The sequence below is a fragment of the Mirounga angustirostris genome, unplaced genomic scaffold (assembly GCF_029215605.1).
Source record: "Mirounga angustirostris isolate CCGP_5_RB_7025 unplaced genomic scaffold, mMirAng1.0.hap1 SCAF_4, whole genome shotgun sequence".
In the NCBI taxonomy this organism is placed as follows: domain Eukaryota; kingdom Metazoa; phylum Chordata; class Mammalia; order Carnivora; family Phocidae; genus Mirounga; species Mirounga angustirostris.
In genome coordinates this window covers 11506395-11531568 of record NW_026991712.1, presented here as the reverse complement: position 1 = coordinate 11531568, position 25174 = coordinate 11506395, and the positions used below count along the sequence as shown (strand labels likewise).

The following is a 25174-nucleotide window of genomic DNA, read 5'->3' as shown; positions in this document are numbered from 1 at the left end:
TTAGCAGCTGAATCACTTAATACATTCGGTCTTTGTTTTCTGGGCCTCTGGTAAAGCGCTAGTTGGAATTTATTCAAGGCAGGAGACAGATGCTTGGCATCAAGTCAGACAGAATATTTTATGGGTTTCTGTGGTCCCTTGAGATAAAATTACAGAAAGGGGTGGAGGGAGGTGAGGCAGCCTCTTGGTGCCCAGGACACTGGTGTCCTTCTCTCTTGTAGACCTTCTCCAAGATTCTCAATTACCTGGAGGTTCTCTGAACAGGTACAGGCCCACCCTGTCTAGACAGGTCATCACTATTATGTTGGTAACCACAATCACGGGATATGAACCCTTCCAGAGTTTTCTTCGATTATTTTATCTGGTCTAAAGATTCTTTGTGGTCCTCTCTGGGTACAGAAAGGGAAATCTCTGGTCTTATCCGATTGCTACCCTGATAGGGCAACAGGATTATGCAGAGGTGGGCAGCAAGGCAGTACTCCTACCGCGCTGCATGCATCTGCAACTTGAGCGGTTCGTGTTTGAGTAAGAATGTGAAACTTTATTTACGTACATTCTAGCATACTGTATGGAAGGGTAAGAGAAACACCGGCGGGTCAAACCACTGGCTCGCGTGTTGTCACTCTTCCGTTACGGTCGCTAGTTATCTTTGATGAGCGCTGTTTAGGCCAAAACCTTATTTTAACATTTCTCCACTATTTTATGATCTATGAGGCCATTTGGGGTCTCTCTAAGAACACAGCTCCCATTTATAACACTATTTCAATGGAGAATAAGCTCTGAAAAAACACTGTTCTGAATAAAGCTCACAATTCTCAGAAAATAGCCCCAGTGTGATTCAAATAGGCATGGCATTGTGTACGGAGGGGCCCTCGGAACCTGTGTGAGCACGGGCTGAGCACACAGGGAGAAGCCTGCACTTGCCTTCGCTGGCTGAGAGACCAAACCCCAAGCTTCCCCCTGGCTCGGGTGACTCCTGAATGTCGCCATTTCTGCGTCTCAACTCGTCCCTGTAGAGGCGGGAACAGGCGGACTTTCAGAGCGGGGCACTCTCTGTGGATGTGGGCTACGGGACAAGCACTTTGTTGCCACAGACCAGGGCGGTGGGCCATCAGCCCTTGGCCAGCCCAGCGGAGGCACTGGACAATGCACTACACAGTGCCCCTCTTCTGGCTAAGATTCTTCCCAGGTAATGTCTCATGGAAAAACAATCCTTATCAGAAAGGCCAGGGGAGTGGGCTCAGGTCATACAGGCCCTGGGTTAGAATCACAGAGATCCGAAAACGTGAGGCCAATCACTCAATTCCCTGAACCAGTACCCTTGTCTGCATGATGCCAGCAACTGCAGGACCCACCTCATTTTGTGAGCATAACATGAGAAGTGCTGGGCTTAGGGCCTGTCATGAATAACTACTATCTACTGCTATTACTACCAACATCTCCAGAAGACAGAAAGCTTAGTGTAGAAAAGAGTAACTTTTTGAAGAAGAACTGCAATTCCACACCACATCATACAAGAAACAACAGAGATTTGGCACCAGGTGGACCTTGGACTGAATCTCAGCTCTACCACTTATGGGCTGTGTGACCTTGGGCAAGTCACTCTACCTCCATAAGCCTTAGTTTCCTCATCTGTAAAATGGGCACCTCACAGAATTGTTTTGAGGTGAGCACAACACATGAGGAGTGTCCACAACAGCATCTTACTGTTGGTGTTTAGCAGATGGCAAGGCCCCTGTTTCAAGCTGTCCTCGACATCACATTCCATACTCTGCCACTCAGACACCCCTTGTGGTTTTTACCTCAAAGCTGCGTAGACCGCCAGCTTTGAGGACGGAGTTGCAGAGCCCTTCTCAAAGTCCATACCTTTCCCGGCGTTTCTAGGAGGCAGTGGAGGTGCCTCTGTGGTTGGTGACGTGGGCGAATCTGTGCTTGTGGAGACGAAGATCTGGTTGGTGAAGGCCCCATAAGAGAGCCGCTGTTTGTCCCTCGGAGTGCTGAATCCCGGCAGCGACAGCTTGTCTTGGGGCGAGATGCTGGAGGAGTGGCAGAAGCTCTGAGGCCTCGGGGAGCGCTCTTTCTTGATGGGGCTCGGCTGCGGGTGACATAACAGTGCAGTGGGTGAGGCATTCACCAAGGGCTACACTTCGGCTCCATCGGGAAGCGGGGTTCCTGTGGCTCTCTACGTGCTCTGAGGTCAGCCATGACCCAGCCCAAGAAGTGGCTGTGGGACTTGCCCTCCTGATCCTCGCTCGGTTCACCACTATCAGGGTCACATTAGGGAGGCGCTGGTTAGCAATGAGAAGTATTCAGAAGCCTAAGGGCACGGTCAACGGTAACTTTCAACTGAACAGATACCTGCCCTCTGCAGGACCCTTGTACTACCACTGAACTGTTTTCTACCCTCGTGTGATCTCTACAGTGTGTTCCTTCCCTGATCAACCCTCTCCCATCAGAGTTCTCAGTCCTCGCCACCCTTCTCATTTTACATCCCCTTAGAAAGTAGCCTCCACGTTGTGGCCCTGACGATCCATACCTGTGGGTCCAAACCTGACCTTTCAGATCCAAAACTGTCTTCAATGGCCTCTAAGGTGTCCCTCGTGTTTGCGCTCCTGGTGACAGCGGTGGCATCCATGTAACTCCCCAAGGTGGAAGCCTCAAGGTCACCCAGAGCCATCAGGCCCCGTGTGGATAGCTGGGATCTCCGCCTGGTGCAGGCACCCACCAGCCCCCATGGAAAGCCCTTGGTTGCAGCTGCTTTCAGCCCCAGCACGTTTCCCACACTGTGGCCAGAGCTGGTGGGGGAAACCTGCTCTGACAATTAATCTCTGTTGGCTTCTGCCTGCTTGGAGAAAGCCCAAAGGCCAAATTTGGCCCATAATGTGCTTCCCGATCTGGGCTGCCTGACTCTGCAGGGCAACCTCCTGCCTCTCCCACCCACCCATTTGCAGGCACCTCACACACTGTGCTTCTGACCATTCCTCAGACTTCCAGCTCTATCAGGAACCCTTGGCCTTTGCACATGCTGTTCTCCCTCCCTGGAGGGATGCGTTCCTCCCCACTTTTTGCCTGGCAAGCTCCTCCCTACCCTCAGAAACCCAACTCCAACGGTACTTCCTTGGTAAGGTCTTTACCATTTTCCAAAGCTGAGACAATTTTTCTGTCCTCTGAACATGTCTCAGGGATTCCCCTAAGCTCTTATTATAATGGTTATCCACTGTAATTTATCTCTTCTCAAAGTGGGGAATGTCTTTAGGACACCTTGTAGGACTATTCCTTACATGCTGCCAAGGAAAGAGGAAATGCTCAATAATATCCGATGTGGGGCGCCTCAGTGGGGAAGTCCGCTGGGTGTCCGACTACTCTTGGTTTTGGCTCAGGTTATGATCTCAAGGCCCTGGGATCCAGTCCTGCACTGGGCTCCGTGCTCAACGGGGAGTCTGCTTGAGATTCTCTCTTCCTCTCCTTCTGTCCCTCCCTACTGCCTCTCCAAAATAAATAAATCTTAAAAAAAAAAAAACCCCACACATATCTGATGAAAACTGCATGAATGAACTTTCAGAGTTCGTCATGAACTAGGAAAGTCAGACAAAACTAGGTTTAATCCCGAGACTGTCTTTACTAGCTCTGAGACTTCAGGTTGCAAAATCTGTATGTGTCAGTTTTCTCTTCTGTACAAAGGGCAATAACAACGCCACAGTGGGCTTTTGGTAAAGATAATCTGAGGTAACACAGGCAACTTGCTTCTAACTGCCTAGTCCATACTTAATTCTCAGTACCTCACAACTTTTTATTTACTAAGTAGCTATTCTGATGGCTAATTTTATGTGTTCACTTGGCTGGGCTATGGTGCCCAGGCGTGTGGTCAAATACCAGTCTAGATAGATGCTGTGAAGGGTTAACGTTTAAATTAGATTTTGAGTAAAAGGGATTACCCCCCATCATGTAGGCTTCATCCAATTAGTTGAAGGGCTTTTGCAAAGAGACTCAGCACCTCCAGACTCAAGACCACACCATCAATTCCTGCTGGAATCTCCAGCCTGCCGGCCTGCCCGGTACCCTGGGGACTCGCTGGCCCCCACAATCATGTGAGCCACTTCCTAAAAATACATTCCGATCTCTCTCCCTCTGTCTTCAACCACATCCTATGGGGTCTGGTTTTCCAGAGAACCCTAATATAGCTGTGGTCCCCAACAAGGATCAAAGACTGAGCAAGGAAACTGGCCCCAGGTGACAAGAGCAGACACAGTCTGATGAAGAATGATCTCGTCTACAGAGTGCAGGCAACCTGGCAGCAGCATCAGGAACTCGGAGGCGCTATTTGTACTCACTTTGTCATCCAGGTCGTCATCACTCTCATCCATCTCCTCCTGTCGCAGGTTCCATTCATATTCCACGTGGACGTGTGGGTTGAACTTCCCAGATTTAGCCTGGGAAAGCTGAAAGGAACAGCAGGTATAACCGCGTTCATCTAAGTGTTAAACATCCCACTATTACATAAGCACTGAGCAAATCCCACCTCAGTCCTGGTTTCAAATGAATCACCAGCAGCTGCTTGTAGGGCAGAACTCCGATTACACAGGGCTGGGCTGCTGTGGGACCGGCTTCAGAGGAGTTGCCCAGAATTACAGGCAAGAGCCTTTCTTATTTTGGGAACATGACTTCTCTCGCAAATTAAAAGCTTTCTTAAATATTATTAAAAATGAACCTCAAAAGTGCAAAGTTCTGGCTGGAAGGCAAAATCAGAGTCAGTGAAGCACGAGACGTAAGCTTTTCAAGCCAGACAGTCCCAGTTCGATCTGTGGCCCACTTTTCTTCCCACAAGATGGGGGCAGGGAGTACTATAGCTTCTTCACAGGATTCTCGTAAGAACAGAAACCTACAACTGCTGGCCTGCAGCCGGTGCTGGGCAGAAACTCAAGGGGATGGGACTTACCTTTCCTGTCTCATCCTTCCCCATGGGTGAAAGAACCATGCCAGGCTAAGGCTCAGAGTGATACTCAAGAACCAATGGGATCAAAAGGATGGGGCTGGCGGGGGAAGCCATGCATTTAATGTTTCGACAATCATTAAACTCTGAACTCTACTTGCCCAATTTTTGGAATTGGCTTCCAAATAATTCTTCTTCACTACTGAGCTGCAGAGAAAGCCTAAGGGTCTGGCATATAAGAAGCACGACCTTAATGCACAAGCCTGTCACATGCCTTTTAGCTCCTATGTCATAACTGTACCGAAAAGACACAGGAATGACAAATCTATCATTCTACCACTTTCTCAAACGTAGCCCTAGTGCTTGTCTGAATTTCTTTTGCCAATGTTCAGAAAGATGAATGTTTCCTTCACCCCAATTCCAGTTTCTGAGAATGACATTTTAAGGCGGTTGGTGCCAAATGGATGGCCCTCCTCCATTCTGCTTACCAAATCTTCACACTGGGTAGCTTTCAGTCTCTTTGCTATGTCCAGGGCAGTCTCCCCAGCCTGGTTCACTAAAACAGGGAAAAGAAATCTAAGGTATATCTTGAAAAGGCTACGGACAATAATCAAATTACAACGTAACATGCGAATCTTGGTTTTAGCCAACCGGATGCCGACTGCCGTTATTAAGACACTTGGTCACACTCTTACCGACACCCACGGTGGGTTTGCTCCTGAGAAGCAGCTTCAAACACTCGGGTTTACTGTACATACTGCAGTAGTGTAGGGCCGTGTTGCCCAGGGCCGTCTGCTTGTCCAGGTTCCCACTGAAAAATTAAAATACTATCAGAAAAAAGTACAACTTAAAATAGAACTTAATTAGGACGTAAATAATATAATTTAAAGCTACAGGTTAACCACTTATTTCTGTGCAAACAACGGAGTCAAACTTGAGACCTACTTATGAGCAGGGCAAACGAGGATGCGGCTAACATTACACCTACACTGATAAGTCACCTAATGATAGCAACAGCCAGCACTGCTTGAGTGCCTCCTAAGGGACACTCTCAGCTTCTACATACCTTGGTTCATTAAATCTTCACAACCACCCGATGGGGTAGGTTATGACCACCTCTGTTTTACAGATGAAAACACCGAGGCACAAAGAGGATGAAGTATGGGCTTTCAAGACTATCAAGCACGGAAGACGGAGCAGGGATTTGAAAAAAGGCAGTTTGTCCTGGAGCCAACGCTCTTAACTACTACGCTGTACTACCTCTAAGGAAGAGGTGTGGACCTTTATAAAACGTGGCTTGTGTCCAGGCACCATTCTTCATATGTGGGTTCAGATCCTCTTGCTATTTTGACCACTCGTCTTTGGATGAGCTCCAGTTCCTCCTAATAATCTGTGGCTTACAGAACTACCCACTGAAGAATATAGCAAGTTCAAACTTCCTGTGTTCAATATTGTACTATTAGTATGTTCCAAATTTGAATTAGCTATTGAGTCAGCCACACACACTGTAGTTTTTTTTTTTAAGATTTTATTTATTTGAGAGAGAGAGAGAGAGAGAGAGAGAGAGAGCATGAGTGGGCATGGGGAGGGGTAGAGGGAGAGGGAGAAGCAGACTGCCTGCTGAGCAGGGAGCCTGACACAGGGCTTGATCCCAGGACCCCGGGATCATGACCTGAACTGAAGGCAGATGCTTAACCGACTGAGCCACTTAGCGCCCTGACACGGCAGTTTTATAATGAACTTATGAACAATGAAAATTCACAGATCCTGTTGACTTGTGCTATTAAGTCTTCCCTCTTTCAATTTTTCCTAATTCAGCAGGTTTTGACAGAGACAGGATTTTACATTCTTTCTAGGCCAAGGGTTGGCAAACTATAGCCCATAGGCCATGTCTGGCCCTCCATTTGTTTTTATAAATAAAGCTTTATTGGAACATGGCCATGCTCACTCATTTACATATGGTCTATGGCTGCTTTCACACTACAATGGTAGAGTTGACTAGTCACGACAGAGACCTCATGGCCTGCAAAGCCTAAAATAGTACCTGGCTCTTTATAGAAAGCTTGTCGATTCCTGATCTGGGTCCCTGAGAAGACTGGTTCGTGTTAACTTATAAGGCGTATTTAGAGAAAATGAAAACCATACCAGTTTTGTACAAGGAAGTCAACCAAATGGAGAGATGTCTGGTCTGCAGTTCGGACTGCAAGATGGAGGGCTGTCTCCCCAAGCTCCTGAAAAGGACAGGATGAGTACAAGTAGGGTAATCGCATGTCCTACTTTGCCTAAAGCAGCTTTATTCACATCAGTTACCTGGAAGCAATTATTAATAGTACTCCTTTCACTCTCAAATTGTCCTGATTTAGACATGGTCACTCAATGTATTAGAATCTCATTATCTTTTAAACTCATTTTCCACATTCCTTTTTTATCCTATGATTTTAGTGGAGCCTTACCTGTCCAGATTCCAGCAGTGGTTCCATCAGCTCCACTCCCTCTGCATAGACTTGAATTAGTGCAAGTAAATCCCTGGATTTGATGGCCTCGAGCAATTCATTCAGTTTAGCTGATGAAGATGAACAGGCCTTCCTTGAAAACCTATGATCTACATACTTCGCAGTGATATATTCTTTCCGTACAGTCCTGAAACAGGACAAATCAATATAAGCAAAGACTTTTTTTTTCCTACAAGCTAAGAAAAATCTACAATTTCCTGAAGAACAGTTTTCTTTAAGTGAAGATATATTCTCCTAGACTCCTTTCAGGATGTAAACAAACCAGGTTTTAGACCAAGTTATCTCATCACAGACAGGACAAAGAAACTGATACATATTCACTAGTATATGTGTGTAAGCAGTACATGGTTACAAAATTAACGGGCACACAGACCACAGCAGATTTTTTTTTCCACCTTGAGCAATAACTTGAGAAATCTGCTATGTACTACTTCAAATTCAGATACTCGTAAATATACAAAGAAATTAAGAAATTTTAAAAGAACAATTCTAAAAGACCAATGAAGTTTCCAGAGCTTCATTGAAAAAATTTTAGTCATCTGGCACAACTCCCTATTTTAACAGGTAAGGGACCCGAGGCTCAAAAAGGCTGTGTCGCTCTCACAGGCCAAGCACTGAGCTCCAGAATAAAGGGAAGTTGTCTTTCCTGCAGGTTCAGTTGGGAGCAGGAGACTGTCATGGGTAATACTCCCACAGTCTGAGTGGGTGTGTGCATTTCTCTTCTTGAGGACTCACCCTTTCTCCACTTCCAGTTCTGTCCCAAGCTCCGGGACTGAGCCCACCTCCCAGCTGCAGGTGTGAGTATCTGACCTAAGTGGCCTGATGGTTACTTTCGCCACCTTTGGCAAAAGGCTGAGACAGAAGTCCGCTCAGAGGAAAGGAAAGAAGAGTTGGGTGAGTGAGCTAGGGTCCAGATGATACTGTCGGACATCTGGAGCCAGCCATACCTGAACTTATCCCATGATTTTCCCAGTTACATAAGCCACTTAAAAAAGGAGTAAATGGATTGGTTCAAATCCTAGTTCTTACAACACACCAGCTGCAGGGCCTTGGGCAAACTACTTCATTTTCATGAGCTTTAGCTTTTTCCTCTGAAAATGGGGAGAATAACTAACTCATTGGTGTATTTTGAATTAAAGAATGTATAGCACCTACAAGGTGCTTTCTTTCTGAGAAAGCTCTAACTCATAGGACATAAGCTTTCTCGCTCAGAAAAAGCTCTTCCATCTGTGCAGGCTGCTGCCGTCCACCACCCGCCCCCAATCCCACAGCCAGGCCTCACTGTTTAAAACTGAGCTGATGCCACTTCCTTTCATGCTGGGTCAGCAGTGAAGGGGGGAAGCTGGTTGATGGTAGCACACCGCCTTTGGTGACTCGCAGATTCTGCTCAGTGACGAAGACCTTACTTTCATGGGTGTCCTTTACACGTAGGTCAAAGTCCTTTTAAGATGGCCATGGCCGGATGAGCTGGAGGGCTTCCAGAAACCTGAGAAATTGGCCTAAGCCTGGCTTCTGGTCTCCACTGCATGTGACTTTATAAAGTCTGAAAGGCAGCTACTGTGTGATGGATGGAATATCAGATTTAAAAACGAAATGGCTTGATTCAATTCCAGTATCAAACGCTATCCATGTGACCCTGGGTAAAGCTATGCCTATCTCCTCATCTGTAAAATATTAGTAATCATACCAGTCTTACTGCCTTTCAGGGAAGCAAGAGTAGGTATGGAACAAAGAATGACACACGGCTATGGGTTCATACATAAGCTTCCTTTCTAGTATCATCCAGGATGGCAGAGCAAGGATCAACGGTGGGAAGCTACGGGAGGTAAATCTGAGACGACGGTCTCCATGGAGGCTTCCTGGCACTGGAGTGTGCAGATGCTGCATGATAATTGCAGAAACGCTGCTGAGGGCACTCAGCTATCACATGGGGAGATGCCCCAGGCCACTTGGAAGAGCACCTCCAACCTTGGGTCTCTACTTCTGTGGCTGTAGGATGTTCCTGAGCTCTCCACAGGCATGACGTTTCACTCTTTCTGGGCACTCAGCCACAGTCCCTGGCAGTAAAGGCTTCCTGACACAGGGTGACAGGGAGGGTGGGAAACAGACTTGTCTGAAAGTTGACACCAGAGCTCTACCAATGGCTCACCCTGTATCCCCGCCAAACCTGGTCCTTCCCACTCACCCTGGTGCAGGTAATGATACTGCCTATTTACCTAGACGCTCAGGCCCAAACCTTGGGCATCACCTTGACAATTTAGTTAAATGTCCTGTGTTTGAAGTGATTAGCAAATCCTGTTGGCTCTCCCTTCAGAACATCCTGAGAATTCAACTACTTTCCAGCACCTTCACTGCTACCATCTTAGTCCACACCATCTCTGTTTCTCAGTGGACCCGGTGTAAGTTTCTCCTCGGTCTCTGTTTCCACCCACTCCTCCCATCTGTCCTTCACCTACGAGCCACAGCTGGCTTCCTTAACCTCAGCCCTTGTGACACTGGCTGGATGATTCTTTGTCACGGTCACCGTCCTACACATTGCAGGGTGGTTAGCAGCATTCTGGTCACTCCCTCTGTTTAAAGCCTTCTACTCACACAGAGAATAAAATCCCCAAACATTCCATGACCTCTAAGGCTCTTGCTGAACTGGTCCCTGGTCCCATCTCCATTTTGGCCGGCCTCTGCTACCACTGTCCGAGCTCAGTCCTCTGCAGCTATACCTGCCTTCTTGTTACTGTGTGCACGTGCCCAGCCTGCCCCTGCCTCTGGCCATCTACAACCACCATTCCCCCTGCCAGGCCCCCTCCCCACACCCTCTACCCCACGCGTTTCCTTCGTATCCTTTAGAGCTTCATCATATATCAAATCCTCAGAGATACTCCCTGACCAACCCGAGGACAATGCCTTCTACACTTCACCCCCTTATCCTGTTAGATTTTCTTCAGAGAACCCACTACCATTCTCCGTGTCTTCCTCTGCACAGTCAGAACGTAGGACAGGAGCTACACTGTTCCCTACTGCGTCATCAGCACTTAATGAGTGCCAGGAACATAGAAGCTGCTTAATAAAGAGTGGGTGAGTGAACTGCGTGTCACAGGGAACCTGCTTTGTCCCTCAAGGCTCCTGGCCAAATAAGAGGATGGTGATGAAGACTGCGGTCGTGGTGGTGGGGACAGTAATGGTGAATCCTTACGTGGTGCTCACTGTAGGTTGGGTGCCGCTCGAAGCTCCTTTTACTTAACCCCTTCTGTCCTCACCATACCCTAGGAGGTTGGCACAGATAGGTGGGGTCACTTGCCCCAGATCACAGTTCAGAATTGGCAGAGCCAGGATCTAAGCTCCAGTACTCTGGAACCTTAATCACTCCATTAGAGATTCTGGAGAATCACAAGCATTTTGAAGGGAAGATCTGACAGAGGCCAGACGACCATCCGAGGTCAGAGAGCAGATGGGCAAGAGTGGGCCGCCTCCCATGTGAGCAACTGGAAATACAAATCCATACTGTTATGAAGTTTATCCTAAAGTGATGCCTCCGAGGTGTGGGCCACATAAATATTTAAAACTGCTGGTGGGGGCAAGACTGCACTGCGTATCTGAGGGCTTACTGCTACCTAGTCTGTGGCATAACTTCAGATCGTGTTTGTGTGTGGCTGTTTTGTGATCAAATTCGCTCCTAAAAAGCCTTACTTCTCAGTGTAATTTGTGCCCATGAGTGTGAAAAGAATCCAAGCTGTTTCTGTGCTCAAACGGAGCTTGAACACTGTTGTTAAGCCCGATGCCCCAAGATTAGGTTAGGATATTAAATATGCGCCAACCTCCCTGACTTTTCTTCGGTGACCCTTTCACAGCTATGAATAAGGAACGGACTGTCTAACCTCTTGGTTAACAGCCACCTTCCTCTCCAAACGGCAGGTATCATGAGGACAGGGTTTACATCTAGTTCATGTTTTGCCCTTTCCCCAGCACCTCATCTACTATGAAGCATGCAGTGAGCAGACAGCACACATGTGAATTCAAGAAAGACCACTGCCAAGAGGCCTGCTGGGAGATGGTATCTCATGATTTCAGAGTAAAAACACCACGTTTGTTGCATGTGCCCTGTAACAGTTTCAGTGCTCAGCAGATTTGGTGCCTGAGGAACCACCAAGAAGGGCTTAGCGGACATTCAGGTGGGCGTCTTTGTCCCAGAGGCTCCCCTGCTCAGTCAAGCTGGAATTAATAGGAGCTGCCATCCTATTCATGCACAGTACTTAAAAATTTTAAGTGTAAATTCAGTGTGAAAAAATTTTTGATAGGTTTAAGGATTCACATGACTCCAAAATAAAAATGATACCGAAAACTGTTTACTGAGGAGGTCTCATGCCCACAACCACCTCAGAGTAAGCACTTTTCTTAGATTCCTGTGTATCTGCCCGTGTTTCTTCACACAAACACAAATAAATATATACATTTATGTGTTCTTGACCACCCTTCCCCTAACCTGAAGGCAGGAGATTCGGTGCAGTGCTCCATACCTCGCTTTTTTACCTAGTGGTAATTCCTAATGGAGATTGTCCCAAGTCGGATGTAAGCAGCTTCCTTCTTCTTTTTACATCTGTGTAGCATTCTGCTGTGTGGCTGTACCCCATAAACTATTTAATCAGAGGCCTACAGACGCTTGTTTTGTTCCTCATCTTTTCCTTTTACAGATCAGGAGTCAATTTCCGAAAGTGGCTCAGCAAAGTCAGAAAGAACTACATCGAGGACCGTGATAGGTATTGCTACTCTGCTCCCCCCCGGCAAGGCACCATTGGCATGCCCCCCAGCAACGCCTGAGACACAGCGTTTCCCCACAGCCTCACTGGTAAGCGTTTGGACTTTTGCCCATCCAATCGGAGCGGGCCATCACTTTTGTCTGTGTCCTGCTTATCACAACATGCCATGATTTAGAGCTAACCACCCTTATGAAGACGTACCCTCCACGGAGCAGCGGCAACTACCTAGGGGACCGGGTCAGTGAACATAATTTGTGCACTCCAGAAATGCATTCCAAAAAACTTTTCTTTGCTCTGGGTTTTCCTCCTACTGGGGTCTCCTCTGGGGGAAAAATACTATAACCGTTAAGACATTGCTTGTGAGGGCAGAAAAACAATTATAGAATGATAAAGAATTCAGTATAAGTACTTACATATCACTTGAAGGGGTGGGTTTTGTCGAGGGGCTGGGTAAATTTGCTTCCATAATATCATTAAAACTATTGTTTCCTACATTCTTGGCCAGCTGTAACATAAACAAAACGCAATACAGCCACTCTTTACTATGAGTTTAAAGGTTTCCTATTATTTGCTTTTGAGATTTCTGAATACGTATCTTCCCCTCATTTGACTCAGGATACAAACCATCCGTCCATCCGGTCAACAAATATTTACTGAGCACCTACTATGTGCCAGGCACGTAACTTTAGGGTGCTGGATATAAACAGAGGAGTAAACCACATTCCTTCCTGTAGGAGCCAACAGACTAGCAGGGCGATTGATAAGAAAACCAATGATTTTTACAAATACAATGTGATAAATGCTAGAATAGAAGAGGATATGCCCTCCCCCAACCAACATATACTCTTGAGATTAGACAGCAGGTTAAGGTTACACACATGAACCCAGGTTAAATGCTTAATGGCAGCACCTGTTTTTCAATCTCTATCATACCTCGTTTTTAGACTGAGCAGATTTACTGGACAGAGAAGGAGGTGGGATTCCTTTATATTTGGATACATGTAAAAATGCTGCAGGAAGCATTCTGCTTCTGGGTTCAAGACCCTCTCAGGAAAATTTGTCCTGAAGGGCCTCTGGTCATTCAGATAATCTGGGGAGCAATGCAAGGCTTAAGAAGCATTCATGCTATCAGGTCTCTGGGGTAAAATCTTGGGTTTATTACCTGGCAAGTGTTTAGGATTTGGACTGTCCCTATTTCTAGTTGCCAACTGGGTTTCACTAGCTTAAGTCAAGGAGATGGAGTGACACCACTTCCACACTCAAGAAGAATGTGTTAGGTATAAGATCAGAGCCTTTTTTTCTCTAATCCTGGTGTGAATCAGGGAGGTAAGCATTAGTATGATACTTCCTGAATTTGCTACCTCCTAGATCAGGGGCTCATACAAACACAGACCATCGTTGCTTAGAAGAAGTTATGGGTTAAGGACTGATGGGCTTTATGGCCATTCTCGGTTCATGGGGGCTTCTACAAACTTACAAATGGGAAAAACAGAGACAGACTCTTAAGTCACTATTTTTAGTAACACAGACCATTAAGTAAAGTGATCATGTGAGTTTAACACCTAATTCCCTTTACTGTAGTGAGTGAATCATATAAAAACTAATTCTGAAAGGAAAAGGCAGCTTTGAAAAAGCCCATCCCAGAAGAAAAGAGCCAGTTTAGGTGAACTAATTATAGAAATGTACGATTCACCAGTTCTTTTGAAAGGAAATAGAGACAGTCAACTTTACATACCACAAAATTTACATTTTAAATATCCATGCAAATTCATGAAATTCAAGAACTGCAATTCTTTGTACTCAGCAGAAACAGGACACTCCAAAGCCACGTATTACATATATTTATGACAATATACATTTCTAAGTACAGGTCACTACTCACCAAGAGTTCAGAAGTTCCTAATTTGTCTAGTTCCAAAGACTGAATGCGAGAAATGTGAACCCCCATTTCCCTATGGATGCCGGAACATTCTATACAGGTCAAAATACCCAAGTTGGTTGAAAGCCAGGTGGGTTCTGTGTGGAAAAAACATTTTGAAGACAGTGAAACAAACACGACCTAATTTTCGTGTGCCAACTACAAAGGAAGCTAAAACAAGAGTAGTAAAACTTGTTAAGAATTAAAAGGGAAAGATTTAAATGGAAGACATGGAAGCTTGTGGTTTAGCCTAAGGGCTCATACGAAGCTTACCAGCTTCTGAGAGGGTGATATGGGTGCTAAAAGAAATTTAAAAGTTTTCTTTCAATATTGAATTGAAAACAAAATTAAGTGCTTTATTCTTGTGAAAATGTGAGAATGACTTTCCCTGGGAGGCCCCATGAAACGTCCTTGGGAGAGATGTCATCCTTGGCAGTGACTGACGTGTGGCTCAGGGGACTCGGTTCATAAGCTGTCATTAACCTCCCAGTTACAACTTGCACTGACCCACCATCCTGGTCACGGCTTTTCCACAAGCACCTCCTGGTAATAAGACAGCTGTAAATACTGAACGTCAAAGGCTTCTTTCACAGACCTAAGCTATTTCTACAACCCCCCAAGGGCTCCACAACAGAGGGAATGAGTATTCCCATGTTACCAAAACCTTCAGGGTTCACTCCCTGTGGCAAGCTTCTTTTGGAGTGGTCGGTACCTGAGGACTTCCGACCCCTCTGCCACATCCTCACTATGTGAGTGTGTGAGTCACTCATCCCACAGGGACATGAACACAGCAGAAACTGGGAGACGTGTCTCTGAGGTGCTCAAGGCATGGTGTATGGAGAAGTCCATTTTCACAAGGAAAACAATTAGAAGGTGTATCATGATGCTTAACAATCACAGGTTTGCATCGGTGTTCTGATCCCTACTAGATGGGTGACCTTGGGAGGTCACTTAACTTCTCAGAGTCCCCTAGTTTTCTCATCTGTAAAATGGCGAGGCTATTAGTATCTTGCTCACAGAGCATCTGTGAGGATTCAATAAGAGAACAGAAACTAAAACAACTACCAGAATCCTTATTAAAATGTAAGCACTGAATGCACATTACCTACTGTCAATACCTACTTAATACAGATGCTACTTGAAATCAGAGGTTTGGGGGAAGGTGACCATGTGACGTAGACACTGGGGCTAGTTCACCGAGCAGAAAGGAAGGAAAGTAATGTATAACACGTTGGGACGATTTCAGATATAGCATTTCATTAAGTCCTCATAACAACAGAGGTTTATTATCCCTGAAGATGAGACTAGTGTCGGCACTTGGCATGAGGTCATCCAGGCTGTGAGTGCCAGGCTGGTGGTTCAAAACCAGCATGAGGGGCTCTGCATCCAGGGCTCTCTCTGTATGTCCACAGTGCTCATTTAACTGGTAGCATTTGGGCAGGTGGCCATTTGGGGCATTTGAGGAGAGCAGGTGGGAGTTTTCCAGGCTGAACAAACAGCATGTGTTAAAACAGCCCAGAAGTGGGACCGTTCAAGATGGAAGTTTGTGGTGGGTGTGTGTCTGTGTCCCTAAGGAGGTAAGGATTTAAATAACTAGCTCATGTTTATTCTATGGGAGGAGAAAGGCTGTTTAAGAAGCCAGATCAAGTTTGGGGGCAAATACCTGACGAGCCACAATCGCAGCAGACGTCATTCCCAGGGAGCCGCTGGACGTCCTCAATGATGGCTTTTGTCAGGTCTTCCAGACTGTTCTCCCCTGTGCTCTGCTCTCCACGGAAGGCCATAGTGAGGGCCTCTTCTTTGCTATTTGTCAATACTGATATCCATCTGTTGTCGAAAACAAGAGGAAGGAGACGTAAGAGCAAGGCCACTGATTTCTCCTGCCACTGCAAAAAATCTGTTTTCGTCAAGAACTTCCAAAAGAGACATGCCCCCCACCCCAACAATAAAGTGAGGAAAAAAAATGAAAGAAATTAAATTCAAAGGAAAGAGAAAGTTAAAAGAATGTCAAGCAACATGTTGGAGAAAACGAGAGAGGGGAGAGGAACAGACAAGAGGTAAAGTCCACACCACTGAGGGCCTGCAGGTGTGACAAGGTGCGTTCCTGTCCATTTGGACAGAAGAAAGCAAATGTCAGAAAGGAGAGGACTCGGCGCAGGACCAACCCAATGCAAGGATGAGAAAGAACTGGTGACAAATGGACAGAAGGCAAGAAAGAGTTTAGCACAAGGCATCTGTTCTCTGGAAGTCCACTGTGGTATGGGGTGGGGGTGGGGGCTTGGAAGCGAAAACGGAGGGCTGTTTCACGAGCAGCTGTGAGAATTGATGCTTGTGGCAGGGGTATAGTTAACAGAAACATGCTGTTAATGATATGAAATAAAAAGTACAGACTACGAAATCTCGTATGCAGCATGATCACAGTATGAACCGAACAACACAACCGTCTGCTACTCGTCTGGGCATAAAACCACCTGAATCCACAACAAGGGCTCATTATTTTTTTTTTTTTGTTTGTTTGTTTTTTTTAATATTTTATTTATTTATTCATGAGAGTCAGAGAGAGAGAGAGATGCAGAGGCAGAGGGAGAAGCAGGCTCCCCGCCTAGCAGGGAGCCCGATGCGGGACTCGATCCCAGGATCCTGGGATCATGACCTGAGCCGAAGGCAGTCGCTTAACCAACTGAGCCACCCAGGCGCCCAACAAGGGCTCATTATTAAAGCACGAAATAACCACAGAGTGGAACAGTTAATCAGGTATTAAATTTAAATTTTCAACTCATTTTTCTAGATTGAGCTTTTAGAATTGAAGTACAGCTGACAAAGTTTTCAACTAAGTTTTGGATGACACTAGGGAAATGCTCACAATATGTTTTGTGAAATAAACAAGAAAAAACTGTTTATGTGCTATAATCCCAAATTTAAAGATATATAGGGTTTTAGGTACTTCTGTTTGGGGAAAAAAAGGCTAGGAGGAAATTCATCAAAACGTTAACACTAGCTTTTTCTGAGTAATTTTCTGTAGGAATAATGGATAGATGGATTGCTTGATTCTGCCTTTCTATAATTTCCCAAACCTATAATGGGCTTGTATTACTTTCATGAAGGAGAAAAAAACCTAAGTTAATTAAAAAAAAAGATTTTATTTATTTATTTGACAGAGAGAGAGGGAGCACAAGTAGGGAAGGGCGGCAGGCAGAGGGAGAAGCAGGCTCCCCACGGAGCAGAGCCCGATGGGGGCTCCATCCCAGGACCCTGGGATCATGACCTGAGCTGAAGGCAAACGCCTCACTGACTGACCCAGGCGCCCCAGTTAATTTTTTTAAAGAAGAAAATGAAAAACATTTCCAAACCATAGTTTGTTCTCATCCACTACTCAGACAGCTAATAACTGCCCCCAAGAGAGAGCACAGAGGTTCAGAACGGAGTCTCGGTTTTTTGGGTGTATTGCAGGATGACATACGACACACAGGGCTAGGGTTAAGGTTTAGAGTAAGTCAGGGTCACAGCAATGAGAATTACAAACCAAACCAAATCCAAATTACATGGCGCATGTGAACTGCAAGGCACACCTGTGACTGTAGGGGGCGCAAAGCTTCCGTGTGTTGTAACAAATACATTTGCACAGCTCAGCGGTTCCCGTGCTCCCCAAAACTCAACACCTCAAAACCTAGGAATGCGGCAGGTGTGTGTGTGTATGTGTGTGATTCAATACCTTCTAAATTAAAGAATATTTTTTCTATCATTTAGTCTCATGTTAAAAACCAGAAATGGTTTCTTAAAAACAATTCAAAACACTGGGCTCAACAGTGTATTTAATCAGTGGCATTGTGTTACTGGAGTTTTCACTTTGTCTGCAGAGTCTCTGCTTTGTTTTCCTTAAGCGTTACGATATTCTGGCAATCCAACATAGCACGATCTACTGCATGCCAAGGACTTATAATTTTTTTTTTTTAGAGCGAGTGCATGAGCGGTGTGGGGTGGGGCAGAGGGAGAGGGAGAGAGAATCCCAAGCTGGCTCCACGCCCAGCACGGAACCCAACGGGGGGCTCAATCTCACAACCCTGAGACCACGACCTGAGCTGAAATCAAGAGTTGGATGCTTAATCGACTGCGCCGCCCAGGTGCCCCCCTTATAATTTTGGGGATGTAATCCTCCAGCAAGCCTCTGAGTTGGGGCTGACAGTCCTTACAGATGAGGCAGCACAAGCCTAGAGAGGTTTATGACTCCAGTAGGATGGGTGTCACACTGGACGGAAACATGCTGCTGACACCCCCTCCCCCGGTCCCTTTCTGGGGTCCCTTCATTATGCCACATCCACCTCCTCACTCAAGAGATCAGGACAAATAAATAAATAAAGGAGTTGGTACTGATAATTAGAAAATACATATTTTAAGGACAATTAACTTTCTGGAGGGATAATTCAGATTTGGTGCAATGGACTGGCTACATTTCAAAGGGTCAAGAATCAAAGCACCTACTTCTGACAACCAAAAAATAAACTTTTAAGTTATTTTTTTTAATTTTTTTTTTAAAGAATCTGCTACAATTTTTTTTTAAGATTTTATTTATTTATTTGAGAGAGAGAGAATGAGAGAGAGCATGAGACGGAAGAGGGTCAGAGGGAGAAGCAGACCCCCCGCCAAGCAGGGAGCCCGATGCGGGACTTGATCCCGGGACTCCAGGATCATGACCTGAGCCGAAGGCAGTCGCTTAACCAACGGGGCCACCCAGGTGCCCCGAAACTTTTAAGTTATTTTAAAGTAACAGGCATACCAAGCAGTATAAGAAAGAAAATAACGCATCGTTGTATTTTAAGACTCTAAAGTTGCTTTGAGTTTACAGGATTAACAACCTTGGCACTGTACTAGGAACTTTATACATTTTATCTTCAGTCCCAAAGCCCTGCAGGCAAGGTCTGTAACCTCCTTCTTACTGACAAAACACACAGCTACCCTTTGTTAGAATGTCTTCTACATTTAATTCCACTGGACACCTTCACATGAGAAAGAAACTTAGCGATGCTGTAAAACTGTCTCTATGTAGCTTGGAAGTAAATGAGGAACTGAAGCCTCCCCTGGGGCGGGGGTGGTGTGTGTGGGTGTGTGCGCACACCCGTGCTTCCTCTGCAGAATGCATTCCTTCCAACATCACTCAAAACGAAGCCCCCCGTTGCCACCACCAGCCCCACAGAAAGCCAAGTGCAGATGTGTCGCAGCTGCTGGATGGGCCAAGCAAGGCTTCTACTAAAGGATGTTAAGTCCCACGGGCAAGAAACCTATATACCTCTTTGACCAAACTGGGACTGAGTTCTCTGTAAGTCAGAGTAAATACAATACTAACGGCTTGGGTTTGAGATGCGAACAAAGAAGAAGCGGATGCATTCCCTGCCTCAGCACAGATCTCATACCTGTTCTCCCACGTAGGGGCTTAGGGGAGAGGAAAGAAAAAGAGGAGGAAAGAGTGAAATATGAGAAGGGAAAGCAATATTCCAAGGTGATTCTGGAATTCTGTCCAGGAAATTTTTTTTTAAAATAAAATATTTATTTATTTGACAGAGAGAGAGACAGAGAGAGACAGAGAGCACAAGCAAGGGGAGGGACAGAGTGAGAAGCAGACTCCCCACCGAGCAGGGAGCCCGATGCGGGGTTCGATCACAGGACCCCAGGATCATGACCTGAGCTGAGGACAGACGCTTAACTGACTGAGCCACCCAGGCGCCCTGAGTCCAGGAAATTTTTACGGGACACATGTCTGGAGCGCCCACACACATGACTACCTGCTGCACCCTCTCCAGCAGGACCCAGTAAGCCCCATCACCACCAGGCATGCTCATCTGCTTGATGATAACGCATCGTTGTATTTTAAGACTCTAAAGTTGCTTTGAGTTTACAGGATTAACAACCTTGGCACTGTACTAGGAACTCATCTCTGTCTAACTTAGCCTTGTATTCTCCATGCTTTGCACAGTTCTCAGCCCGGAATCGGCGTTCACTAAACCTTCAGATGAATGAATGGGTCAAAGACTTTTCTCCTCCTTTTCCTTCACCTCTCTTATCTTCTCTCTCAGCACCCCCCCACCCTTTTTGCTTTGTGTCTCCCAACTGTGCATCTTTTCGACCCATTCTTTATTCTCTTTTTGATCCTTTAGGGGAAAGAGTGGAATTCTCCAGAGGAGGAGGAGAGAGGGGAAAGAAGAGGGAGAGAGAAAAGGGGTGAGTATAAGGTGAAAGGGGGGTGAACAGAATTCGGTGGCTCTCCAGAAATCAGTAAGGAAGGAAAATAACATTTATTGTGTGTCACTGACGGGACAGGGGTTTGAAAATGCGAATGCTACAAAAAGGTTTAACTACCAGCTTTAACACTAACATCCTCCCTCCCAAGCAGCTGAGGATGTAATGGTCCCACACTGCCTGGCAGGCTACAGGAAGGAAGAAGCAATGAAGACGGCCCAGGACCAGGAATAACATGAAGAAAGGGGGTGGGGAGCCATCTAAGGTCATATACCTGGTCAGGTGAGGTAGGCGCGTCCCACCCAGGAGTGTGGGACACCAAAGCCAGTTCTCCCCGCTACTCTGAGCTCCTGAGCCACGCTCACCCACAGGAGGCACCTGCCCATACTGTTCTTCAGGGCCAGGCTCTCCTCTCCCCTTGCAGTTAACAGCCAAGCATCCAGGCAGACAGGCTCGACACCGGGTAAGCCCCTCCTCAGTGCAGGGGATGCGATTAAAGGTGAGTAAGGCACAGTCCTTGCCCTCAAGAGCTCTCAGTCTTTAGAGGGCTCAGACCGAACTAGAGGATCATTGAGGAGTGTGAGGAGGCCCGGGGGTGACAGAAAGGAGCAGAGCCCCTGGATGGTGAGGCTTGAGCTGAATCTTGAAGGAGGTATCAGGGTTTACCGAGCAACCGGACAGAGAGGGGAGCAACATGTGAGGTCCAGAGGTGAGGCAGAAGCACGTGGAACCTGCAGGAGAGGTTCTCAGTAACAAAAAGGAAATTTTAAGGTCTGTTGTACAGGAGAGAATGCCTTTTTAGTTCCAGACATTGTGCCATCAAAAACAACTTACGCTACATAATCCTGCTCATCTTCTGCCTGAAAGTGATACGTCCTGTTATCTGAAATACAAAGAAGAAAACAAGGGAAACTTTAGAAAGCAGAATACCTTCAGCTATAAAGTAAATTATGAAAGTTTCTGGGAAAAAAAAAAACAACACAGCAAAAGTTTAGATTTTTAATATTATCTTATTTTTACACCATTTTGATTTAGCAGTTATACAATTCACTTTGTCAACATTATTTTTCTAAAGTGCAAGAGAAATACAATAACATACAGGCAAATACCAAACATCTGGCACTTCTTTTGAAAAAAAGATGGAAAGGGGGATAGAGCCTATGGGATCAAAGTGGATGTCTCCACCAACTGGAGACTACCAGCTGGCAGTTCGGTATGTTATTTTTTCATTTTCAATGTGCCTTTTATTGTGTTACCTTTAAAAAAAATCACTTTTCTGAAATGATTTGTAGCTCACAGCGCAGCTCTGCCAAGTAGGCATACGCTGCCCCAGGCTGCTCATTGGTTGAATCAGGCTTCAGGGAAGAAGGGCTTCGAACATGCTCAAGGTTCACCTTCAAGCTGCCCCCAGGTCAGGAGGAACAGCCTAACGTGGAGAGTTTGGGCAGCTGTACATAATAAGGCAGGCTCTTTCTTAAAATTCAGGATTTGCGAGAATGTTTCAACATATTCAGGTCAAACTAACCAGTCAATCACTACATGATTACTCCAGGTCAGGTACTCACACCCCTCATCTCCTTGAGAGAGAAAAAGAATGTTTGTCCAAGAACAGGCCATGCATAGTAGAGCCCAAGAGCCTTGGCTGAATCCAGTCCTTGGTTTACTGCTGTGTGACCTTGGGTAAGTCACTGAAATGTCTCTGAGCCTCAGTTTTCTCTTCCATAAAATAGGAAACTGATAGGGCTTTTGTGAGGAGTGGCCATAATGTATATAAAGCACCTAGTACATATTAGTTGCTCAATGAGTGATGACAGTTATTAATAACCTACGGGCTCTCACTTCTTGGAGTTTTAGCTTTTCGGAGTCACAACTCCCAACTTTTTGTACTTCTTTCTCATCAATAACCTAGGAAATTTCTTGGTCATAAAAATCATGGGGACTCTGAACTTTAACAGATGCTGTGTAATCCAGGTTGGACTCCACCTAAAGGGTCTCATGACAGATTCAGTCCTTTGGGTTGAAACTGTTTTGGGGCTTCCATTCACACAACTACATCAGACGGACTGCAAGGGGCAGGAGAGTACTTCTATGATCTGCACAGAGATCATGCACTTAAGCTGTTGGACAGCCCCATGGGGCTCTAGAGAGAAGGACGAATACTGAAGGTTAACGTGTAGGATTTCAGAATATAGGTGAGTCATTTTATTGGCATTACCATCCTCATCCTTTATAAAGAGGTGTCCCTTCAGCTATCGGGGTCCGTAAGTGCCCCCTTGGGACCAGTGTAAGCACAGAAGTCAGTCTAGAGAACAGTCTTTCCCCACTCTCCGAAGACCATGAGGATACAGGCCATAGGTTGGGGGATGGGAGGGTCATTATGTGTCCTCATCACAAGAGAAAAGCACACGAGGACCCATGGATAAGAGAGTGATGGGATGCAGTTCTTCCCTTCATGAAGCAAGATGATTTTTAAGGCCCTGTTTTGCAAGGACGAAACTCAGGGCATGGTTATAACTCCTGTATGCTTACATGGCCCAGCTGCATTCTCAAGTCCATGCCAGAGATTCTTAACCACAGGTACACATCAGAATCACCTGGGGCTTCTTAAAAAATACTTATCTGGGCTTCACAGCAAAGACTGTGATTCAGCAGATCTAAGAGAGAAATAGGGATGTATGTACAAAAATCTCTCCAAGGGGATAAAGCTGTGGGCTCATGGTCAAAAATTGGTCTAGTTTAATGTATGCATCTCAATTCGATTCTACTGCCGGTGGGATCTGACCCTGTCCTGCCTTCCCCCTGTGGGTGGGGCTCACTGTAAATGAAGAGGTCTGCTGCTTCCACGCCCAGAGATGGAGATGCACAGGGTCAGAAGCCACAGCAACTGACTGGGAGAGGAAGAGGACTCACGTGATATCAGGTCAAAAGACTTCTTGTCCTCGGCATTGGGTTTCACCTGGCAGGTGAGAAGGTTCAACTTAGCGGGTTGCCTGTTAGACTAAAAGAGAAAATGAGGGAGTTTATAAGTTGCACTGTCCCCTCACTCGCAGGGTCAACGCCCCGTGGGTCTGGCGCGCAGTTTCATGAGGTACCTGTGATGGAGTCTCATCTACCCCAGTAGAATTCTGCAGCTCGTTAAACAAGGACAAAAATCTTACACATGCTTTTTAACTGTACATAAACATCCCGGTGATTAATCAGAATAGAACCAAGATAATCCACCTCACTGGCACTGAAGAGTGGGCACGCTTGATGGAAACACACCTCTCTCAGCTTCCACACACCCAAGCATGAACAGTTGGTGCTCTCCATTCTGCATCTTACGGTGAAATGTAGCTGACTTAAAATGACCCCAGTAATCAATCGACCCAAACGTGATGTCTCAGCGATCCACAGATTTTAGTTGTAATGCAAAATTTAGTTCTTCTCTCAAATGTGCAAAGACAATTGACCTGTGAGACACTGCTTAATGAGACACTGCTTAATGAGCCCCAAAATCTGGAGAGAGGGAAAATATAATAAGGATTTCATATCATTTATCATCAGCAAATCTCTTGGTCACACATAGAATTCATTCAGGCCCTGCAGAATTTAGATAGGCATGCTAATTTAGGCTTTGCCCACATGGAGTCTTGCCACAGAATCACTCTGGTCAAAACTCTTTCTTGTCTCCTGCCTGTATTTGTCCAAGGTCCCATGTTGGCTGGTGGCTGATGCCAGCATGCCTGCTTCGTGCAGGAACTGGCCAAGGCGTGAAATGTCTGTGTGCCCAGGCTGGGCTTCACTTGAACACAAGCCTGCTGAAGGAAGCAACGGAACGCTCCAGTCCTGTATTCTTGCCTCAACCGATAGGTGATTCTGAAAATCCCCACGCCAGGACCATTTACACCCAAGGAACTTATGTTTTAGGGGAAAACAAGAGGGGGAGAGGGTTGGAAAAGGTCACACGTCAATGACCCAATCTCAAACCCCGAACAACAGGGATGGCATGTGACCAAGACAATTTCAATGACACGTTGCTCCTCTTACTCTCCATAACGGACACTAGGCAATTAAATTACCTTCCTGTGCTTGCTAAACCGTTTTTGAGATCCTCCTCCCTCTGTGATTTCAATGAGATTAGACCCAGAAAACAATGCCTCTTGTCCTGAATCTGTTCCAAAGCAAGCTGTCTGGGGGAGGAAGTGAGAGACCCCAAGGGACTTCATGTTTACGGCATGGACGTTTGACTCAGGCATGGACACCTGCCTTGAAGTCTCTTGCAGGACAGTTCTGCCTAAGAGGAACAAGCCCCTGGGAGAGGAGTCCTACACTACAGAACTGGCTGCCAAGCCCAGAAGGGGGAGGCGGAAGTTTGTAGGCCTTGCAAGTTGTTCTCAGAATGGACCTGGAGTTTAGTTTGCTACGGGCCTCAGGCTCCAAAACCCACAGTTGCGGCCACAACTAGGACCCCCCCCCCCCACACTGGAAAGGAAACTGTCTTACAACTTATCCTTCTGGATGCTGGTTAAGCTGGCTGCATTACCATACGAAAGACAATCACCTCGGACAGCCTGAACAGGTAGCAATCCCAGATCCCAGTTCACCGTGAGACTCTTCACAGAATACTGTATTCCAGTTTGGCATCCACATTTAAAGAAGAATGGAGAAAAGCTTAGGAGAGATCAGGAGATGATTAAAGGAGTGGAAAATGGGCACTTTGAAGACCGGCTGAAGGCACTATTTAGTTCCGAGGAAAGAAGACTAGGGAGTGATTTAATAACCATCCTTGAGAACATGAAAGGTGGTTATGGGGGAAAGCGGGACAGCTGTTTTCCATCTGCACAGATGA

The 25174-nt window shown here is 46.0% G+C and overlaps 1 protein-coding gene across 10 annotated transcripts in view; it reads right to left on the bottom strand.

Annotated features, from left to right (window-relative positions):
* ASAP1 (ArfGAP with SH3 domain, ankyrin repeat and PH domain 1) overlaps positions 1–25174 on the bottom strand; it is a 348641-nt gene that overhangs the window by 32935 nt on the left and 290532 nt on the right. For all 10 annotated transcript variants that reach the window (XM_045895867.3, XM_064587867.1, XM_064587866.1 and 7 more), the window contains 11 exons: positions 23254–23341; positions 21178–21226; positions 15776–15939; positions 14077–14210; positions 12608–12699; positions 7384–7570; positions 7076–7161; positions 5626–5741; positions 5419–5486; positions 4332–4439; positions 1867–2095 (listed from right to left, as the gene is read on the bottom strand). In XM_045895867.3, coding sequence (XP_045751823.1) covers positions 1867–2095; positions 4332–4439; positions 5419–5486; positions 5626–5741; positions 7076–7161; positions 7384–7570; positions 12608–12699; positions 14077–14210; positions 15776–15939; positions 21178–21226; positions 23254–23341 — 1321 coding nt within the window. The remainder of the gene's footprint in view (positions 1–1866; positions 2096–4331; positions 4440–5418; positions 5487–5625; positions 5742–7075; positions 7162–7383; positions 7571–12607; positions 12700–14076; positions 14211–15775; positions 15940–21177; positions 21227–23253; positions 23342–25174) is intronic.